The 8,039-nt window shown below is 40.7% G+C and overlaps 1 protein-coding gene across 1 annotated transcript; it reads left to right on the top strand.

Annotated features, from left to right (window-relative positions):
• Positions 1 to 1,212: 1,212 nt before the first annotated feature.
• LOC142401389 (olfactory receptor 2K2-like) lies at positions 1,213 to 5,476 on the top strand. Its single transcript, XM_075486786.1, has 3 exons — positions 1,213 to 1,574; positions 3,180 to 3,406; positions 5,121 to 5,476. The coding sequence occupies exons 1-3, from the start codon at positions 1,213 to 1,215 to the stop codon at positions 5,474 to 5,476; spliced, it is 945 nt and encodes a 314-aa protein (XP_075342901.1).
• The last annotated feature ends 2,563 nt before the right edge of the window (positions 5,477 to 8,039 follow it).

The following is an 8,039-nucleotide window of genomic DNA, read 5'->3' as shown; positions in this document are numbered from 1 at the left end:
CCAGCTAGTAAGAATGGGTCAAAGCGAGGTTGCGCCGAGTAAGAATCAGGCTTATGTCTGTGGTGCTGCGACCTGCAGTTGAGCTTCGTTGAGCAAAGAGGAGCAAAGCTGATGGCTAAAACATATTCTTGACGTGTTTTCGACGCTTTTGCCTTGGAGAATATTTATCTTGTAAGTACTGCTGTATATGATGGAGACTTAATTTGTTATGGTGGCGAAAAAATGTATTCTGCTAGTTTTCAGTAGATGCTAACTCGTTTCATTTTCATTGATCTCGGTTGCTAATCGAAACTTAGTTATACAACGCTTTGCTTGTACAGTGTTTAACAGTTGTGTTTCTGTCTGTAATTATTTTCAGTTTACAAAAAACAAATGAGAAAGAAGACAAGAGGACTTCATTAAAATACAAGAAAAGTCAAGCCTTGTGGTTTATTGAAGGACTTTTAATTGTTAGCTGGCTGTCTAGCTGTGCACAAGCATACGCACTGCGAGGACAGCACATAAATGATATTGCTAATATGGGATGTCATAAAGCTTCATGTCAAAAGAGGCAAACTCTCCCTTTAAGTAAATGTAATTTGAATAGAACGTAGCAGCAAATAGATGTAAACACCCTTAACATACTCCTATTACAGAAGATAAGTAGGTGGTGAAAAGAATAGTTTTAACATACTTCAATTACAGAAGATAAGTAGGTGGTGAAAAGAATAGTTTTCCTATGTGTTCAAACTGAACCCTAACACTATCATTACGTACTGGTTGTCGGTGTTGTTCCATAGAGATTTCTCCTGATTGGTACGTCCATGGCACAGCTGACTCTGGAAGGTGATCAAACATAAAGTAAAGTCATTATAAGGACAACACACTTCCATCAACCAGCCAGAACAACATCAGCGCTCTGACAAGAGAGGAGGGCAGACCAAACTTCATGCTCTCCCCAAGAATGAAGTGTTGTGATCGCTGTTCTAATGATTAATATCATGAAATACTGATTTTCTTAAAGACTGTTTCTTCAGGTGTCAGTTGAATGTTTTGGAGGTACTGTTGTTTGATTCATTTCATTAAGTCAGCAGTTATGTGTTAACTAACATTTGACAAGAATTTCTTGCAGGAATTGAAAATATAAGTCTAACATTATCTGAATACCCACATGTAGATTTTACTCTGCCTGTCTTTTACAGAACCATTCTGGTTTGGATGGACAACCAAACAATGGTCACTGCTCTCAAACAGCCCATTGTGTTTGAGCTGGAGGGGTTTGACGTACCAACAGGCTACGGCCCTTTCCTTTTCTTTCTGGCTCTGCTTGCCTACATAGTGGTGCTTCTGGGGAACGGCATAGTCGTGAGTATCATTGTCATGGACAAGACCCTGCACCGGCCCATGTTTGTAATGGTTTGCCACCTGGTGGTCTGTGATCTGCTGGGGGCCACTGCGGTGCTGCCTCACCTCATGGTCCACTTCTTGATGGGGCAGAAGAGGATCGCCTACAATCTGGCCATCGCTCAGGCCTTCTGTGTGCACACATATGGTGCAGCAGTGCAGACTATTCTGGGTGCGATGGCTTATGACAGGTACCTGAAACGAATGAGATAACCAAGACGGTTTGTCAAGTTATTTGTTGAGCTGCTGTCCTCACTGGGCTTTGTTCAAATGTTGTTTGATTGTTTAAAAAAATTTATTATATATATATATATTTTTATTATTATTAGATATTAAATATATAATATATTAAATAAATTATTATATATTGTTTTTCAATCTTGAGAAAACATTTCTTAGAATTTTAATATGGCTGTTTTTGCATTTTTTTTTCTTGCTTGTAGAAGAAGAACTATTTTACTTTTCTGTCCAAAAGTTCCTAATATTTACAGCTCTGTGGATAAAATGTGCAAAAGCCAAAGTACAAAATCATTTTATTTGTCATGGATGCCTTTAACATGGAAAACACTCCTTGTGCAGATTTTTAAGTGCTTTGCAGTATGTGTCATGCTCCAGTAAATGATTGCAATAATCTACGTACTTTAATATTTACTGAAACCACGGCTCTATGATGAGGTTTCTTTTTCTGTAATCTGGCTTGTACTTCAACTTGTTTGAACCTTTTAAACTCTGCAATGATGAGGGGGTAAAGACAGTTCAAAGAGAACCCAAACAGGATGAACAGTATTTCGATAACTGTTATCCTGCAATCTGGTTCTATCTGATATGTAATGGATGATTATGAGAAATCTAATGGCCTTGGCATGCATTTCTTGGATAGATCGTGATCTGCTGCTGGAAAACAATATAAAGCAGGGCTGGGCGAGTTAACTTGTTATTATCGCGTTAACTCGTTAATTATTTAACGCCGGCAAATATTTTATTGCGCAGTAACGCAGGTTTTATTTATTTTTATTTTTATTTGTTTTAAATGAATAAAAAATTGGCAGAGAGAGGGGGAACGACACGCAGCACAGGGCCGTCGAATGCAGGACTCGAACCGGGGCCAGCTGCAGCAAGGACTATAGCCTCTTGTACATGGGGCGCCTGCTCAACCCACTACGCCACAGACCACCCCTGTTTTATTATCTATTTTATTATTGTAAAAGTCTGTTGCTGTCTGCTGAGGAACCGGAAAAGAAAGTAATCGGCGGATCCACCAAACATGGAGAAGGGTACGGAACTTTTACTCGGCCATTTTCATTTTAAAGTTCTTCCAGACGGCGGAGTCGACAGAACCAAAGTCATCTGTAAACACTGCCAAGTTAAATTGTCTTCTCACCGTAGTAGTTCCAGTCTAAAATATCACTTAAAGGCAAAACACACAACTGATACCAGCTAGTCATTCAAGAAAACAGACAGTGGAGCGAGGCTTCTACATAAAAACTACATAAAAATGCTGATCTTAAAAGTGTGTTTGCACAACAAATGTTATGGTACTTTCATTCATATGGCAGTACATTTAAAATAAAAGTAAATGCTAAAAGCTATTCACTACTTTTGGATTCATTTTTGGATTTTGCGTACAAATGCGATTAATTGTGATTAATCAGGGAAATCATGTGATTAATTAGATTAAACATTTTAATCTAGTTGCCCAGCCCTAATAGAAAGTGAATCATTCTATAGTGAATTGCAATAAACTGCACAATCATATTATCAAAATTAAATGTTTTTTTAAAATGTTCTCTGCACAGGTACGTTGCAGTTTGTGAGCCGCTCAGGTACCATGCCATCATGACATCTGCTCGGCTGCACATCTGCTGTGCTTTGGCCTGGATTGTTGCCCTGCTGCTTATTGCTGTGCTCTTCATCTTCCACATAAATGTTCCACTATGTGGCCAAACCATCAAACATGTTTACTGCAGCAACCGGAGCATCCTGAACCTGGCCTGCATCCCAACTCCCATAAACAACATTTATGGTGAGTGCATTCTTTTCGTATTTTACGTTTTCTTTCAGGTACGAACAGAATTTACAAGTGATCCAGACCTGTCGTAGGAGTTTCGTAAAATAGTCCGCTGTTATTCCAATCACGTTTGCTTGACTATTGGATTGTATATTTAATTACTTTGAAGAAAACATAAATAAATATATACATTATACCCCATAATTATGCTGACATTATTCTGTTTGACTTAAATTATGCAATAATTCAAGGTTAATTTGACTCTGTATATAACAAGGTCAATAGGAAGTGTAACCAGCGGTTGACTTTCTACTTTCGGATGCCTTAGTGCGTCAGGCTCTTGGAAGAGACAGTGTAGACAGACGAATGGCTGACATCGCGATTAAGATTCCCAAGGACTGTGCTGCTACAAATATGCAGCTTGCTAGAGCCACAACTCCAGAGAAAAACACGCCGATCAAACCCAATTCCACCACACGTCCAGGTCTTGGCCACTGGAACCTTTCAGAGGGAGATTGGAGACAGATCAGGTGTGTCCCAGTCCTCTGTGAGTCGTTCGCTCCCCTTGGTCATCAAAACTCTCATCAGTTTATCACCCATGGTACATCAGATTTCCATACACCGCTGTCCAACAAGTACAAATTAAGAGGGACTTTCATCCCGTGGCTGGACTGCCAATCATAATTGGAGCACGAGACACATACAGTATACGCATCAAAGCCCCCGTGCCTCTGTCATGGAGCGCACTGAGCTGAAGGCCAGATGGGTGTGTCTCGATACCTCGTTCATGGCGCAATATTGCCATGAACGAGGGTCTCCACCTGAACCAGCCCACGCAGACCAGAAAGTGTGGTGCCAGAAGACCCCCCTCATGGACCACCCCATCAAAGAGCCATCATGATGAGGCAACAACTGATTGCACGGCTTTAGTTGCAGTCATCGAGCGCCTGCCCATGGCGAGACGTTTTTTTTTAAAGCCATTTTCATATCAAACCATTTATTTTTTTATTTCGGTGACATGGTATTAACAACACTCGTAATTGCTTCCCATTTCTTCGCTTTAGCAGGTCCCGTAATTCCACTGCTGACACTGCTAAAAATGACAGATTTTCCTTTTTGGATCTCTGAAAGCAGAACTTCAATCTCAGAGCTCCTAAAGTTGTTCTTTTTGCGCCTTGATGTCATTCTCATGACTCAAGATTCAACACTTCCTGGCACAGGAGCGAGGAAGCACTGCCTTATATGGTATAATTTAGGGCGTGGAGTATGCAAATCTACTATCCTCGTGCACGTGAACTTAGATACACACGAGTGTGATTCATCATTTACGCAGGTCGTTTACACACTTTTTCCAAAGTTAAGAGCGCTTGTTGAATCTGACGTGGCGTGTTTTTACGAGACCTTTGTACGAAAAAAGTAAGAGAAATTTAGAATAAAAATACGAAAATGTTCTTGCATGAGGCCCAATGTCTGATAAGAAAAAGTTAAAATGATTGTGTTGCCTTGTTTGGTTTATTCCAGCAGAAAAAACATAATTTATCTCTGCTCAGCTTGTTGTGTCAGACATCAGAACTTTGTTTTTGCTGATGGATTGTTGTTTGTTTCATTCCTTTTCAATTATGTATAACTTTTATTAGGAATTACAGAACTTTCCTGGGCGTAAAAATGTGTTAATCAGAGAATAGGCATCGTGTACTATGCTAATATTGGCTTTTTAAATGTTTTTCAGGTCTATCCATGACCTGGTCTTTGAGTACAGGGATCTTCATCATCATTGCTTTTTCCTACATCAGGATCCTGAGTGCTTCTCTAAAACAAGGCAGAACTGATAAAACGGTCCGCACCAAGGCCTTTCAGACATGCACACCCCACCTTGTTATTTATGTACTCTATGAAATCGCTTCATTGATTATAATTGTGAGTCTCAGGTTTCCCTCTGTCCCCCAAAACATCAGGAAGTTCTTCAGCATTTTAATCATTATTATTCCCCCAGCTATCAACCCCATCATCTATGGACTGGTCAGTAGAGACTTACGTGCCAGCATTATTAAGCATTTCTCCATACAAAGCTGTCACAAAAACTGAAAAACTTGCACTGTGAATAAGTTTCTCAGATCATTATATTCCTGAAAATGGTGGTGGAACAGTAGCACTTGATATTGTAGATGTCGAATACATAGCAAAAGCACTTTGAATTGCCTTGTGTACGAATTGTGCTCTATAAATAAAATTGCCTTGCAACATATCTAAAAAGGACAACTGTCCTCAATGTATCCATGGTCATCAGTGGTCTGAAAACTGCTTGAAAACATATAATAAAATCGGTCTGTTCTTTCATTTGACTGCGTGTCCCACACAGAAGCCACTGTCTGAGTTTCAGTTTCCTTGGCCAGGTCGTTGCGGAGGTAAAGCCCCTGTCCACCAAATGGTTCCTGACCACCTGTTTCGACTACTTACAGATAGACATACGTTGTCCACTTGCCGGACTCTTTTTGATTGAGACTCAGCTTATGAATGGTGTGACATTCACACTGTAAATGAAGAATCTTCCTTGTAGATGAAGAAGCTTCCTCACACACCAGAGTAAGTCATGGAGTTCCTCAGGGTTCTGTGCTTGGACCGATTCTTTTCACTTTATACATGCTTCCATTAGGTAACATTATTAGACAGCATGGCATAAATTTCCATTGCTATGCTGATGATACCCAGTTGTACTTATCTATAAAACCAGATGAACCCAATAGGTTGGTCAGACTACAAGCATGTCTTAAAGACATAAAGACCTGGATGACTCAGAACTGTCTGCTTCTAAATTCAGACAAAACTGAAGTCGTTATCTTTGGACCTGAGCGCTTCAGGGAGAAATTGTCTAGCTATATAGTTACTCTAGATGGTATTTCCTTGGCTTCTAGTTCTACATTGTGGAACCTTGGAGTTATTTTTGACCAGAACTTATCATTTGACTCGCATATAAAACAGGTTTCTAGGACTGCCTTCTTTCATCTTCGTAATATTGTTAAAATCAGGAACATCTTGTCTCAGAGTGATGCAGAAAAACTAGTCCATGCATTTGTTACTTCAAGATTGGACTACTGTAATTCTTTATTATTGGGCTGTCCCACATATTCTCTGAAAAGCCTTCAGTTGATCCAAAATGCTGCAGCCAGAGTTCTGATGAGAACTAACAGGAGAGATCATATTTCTCCAGTTTTAGCTTCTCTTCATTGGCTCCCTGTTAAATTCAGAATAGAATTTAAGATTCTTCTCCTTACATATAAAGCTCTTAATGACCGAGCTCCATCATATCTTAAAGATCTCATTGTAAGATATTTTCCTAACAGAGCACTTTGTTCCCAAACTGCAGGTTTACTTGAGGTTCCCAGAGTTTCTAAAAGTAGAATGGGAGGCAGAGCCTTCAGTTATCAGGCCCCTCTCTTGTGGAATAAGCTGCCAGTAAATGTCCGGGAAGCAGACACCCTTTCCACTTTTAAGACCAGGCTTAAAACGTTCCTTTTTTATAAAGCTTATAGTTAGGGATGGCTCAGGTGATCCTGAAACATCCCATAGTTAAGCTGCTATAGGCCTAGACTGCTGGGGGGCCTCATCTGTCACACCTTTCCTCACTTTACTCTCTTTATGTATATGTGACATTATTGTGGTCATTAACTCGTGTTTCCCTGTTCCAACAGATATCCTTTGAATGGTGTTACAGTGCCGTGCCCCCCCCCCCCCCCCCATCTGTTGGTGTCCTTAGCTAGGAAATTGTTTTTGAATTGGCTCTATATGAACGAATTGGATTATTTTATGAATAATTATGATTACAATTAATTGAATTCCAATTGGCTTGAATTGGACTTTATTATCTAAGTGCCTTAAGATGACATTTGTTGTATTTGGCGCTATATAAATAAAAATGAATTGAATTGAATCGGGGGCAGGTCTTCTCGAAGTTGTGTTGTTTGTGACAGCAGTTAAAAGTGGATGGTAAACTGCATGTTGGTCTAAATACCAGCACTGCTGACTAAAGCCGCGTTTCCACTATGCAGTCCGGTACGGGTCAGTTCAGAACGGTTTGCTTATTTCAGTGTTTCTATTACCACGAAAGCGTACCGGTCCCATGGAACCCGTTACCATGTCTGCAACCCTTCTGCTTGGGGTACCTAGCAAACAGGACCGGTTCCAGGCTCTGCTCTCCGTTGTTGGTGAGGAGGCTGTGCAGTGGGAGCTCGATGGCACTGTGCCAAACCAAAAAGTTTTCCAGCTGATTGCTGCAAAAATGGCAGAGAGTGGTTTCAACCAGACCGCGAGCCAGTGTGGCATTAAGCTGAAGAAGCTTGGAGGTGGTTCCAAATTATGGATGTTATTTGTTATTTGCTGTTATTTGCTATTTATGCTTCGGCACACACTCCGCCCACCCTTGAGGGTCCCCTTTGTACAGTGGGAATGCAAGCTGACCCCAAAGAGACCCGACCCGTACCATTCCGAACCGACCCGTACCGGACTGCATAGTGGAAATGAGGCTTAATAGTTTACATAGTCTGCACAAGCATTTCAACTTGACAAGCTAATGAGAGCCACTCACTATGGGAGGACCCTTGTGTGACCTCCAGTCTTCGCCAGCTGACCCCTGTCCTTTGCATATCCTCTG

This window comes from Odontesthes bonariensis, chromosome 16, assembly GCF_027942865.1.
Source record: "Odontesthes bonariensis isolate fOdoBon6 chromosome 16, fOdoBon6.hap1, whole genome shotgun sequence".
NCBI classification, from domain to species: domain Eukaryota; kingdom Metazoa; phylum Chordata; class Actinopteri; order Atheriniformes; family Atherinopsidae; genus Odontesthes; species Odontesthes bonariensis.
The sequence above is the reverse complement of the archived record's forward strand: the minus strand, read 5'-3'. Positions and strand labels throughout refer to the sequence as shown.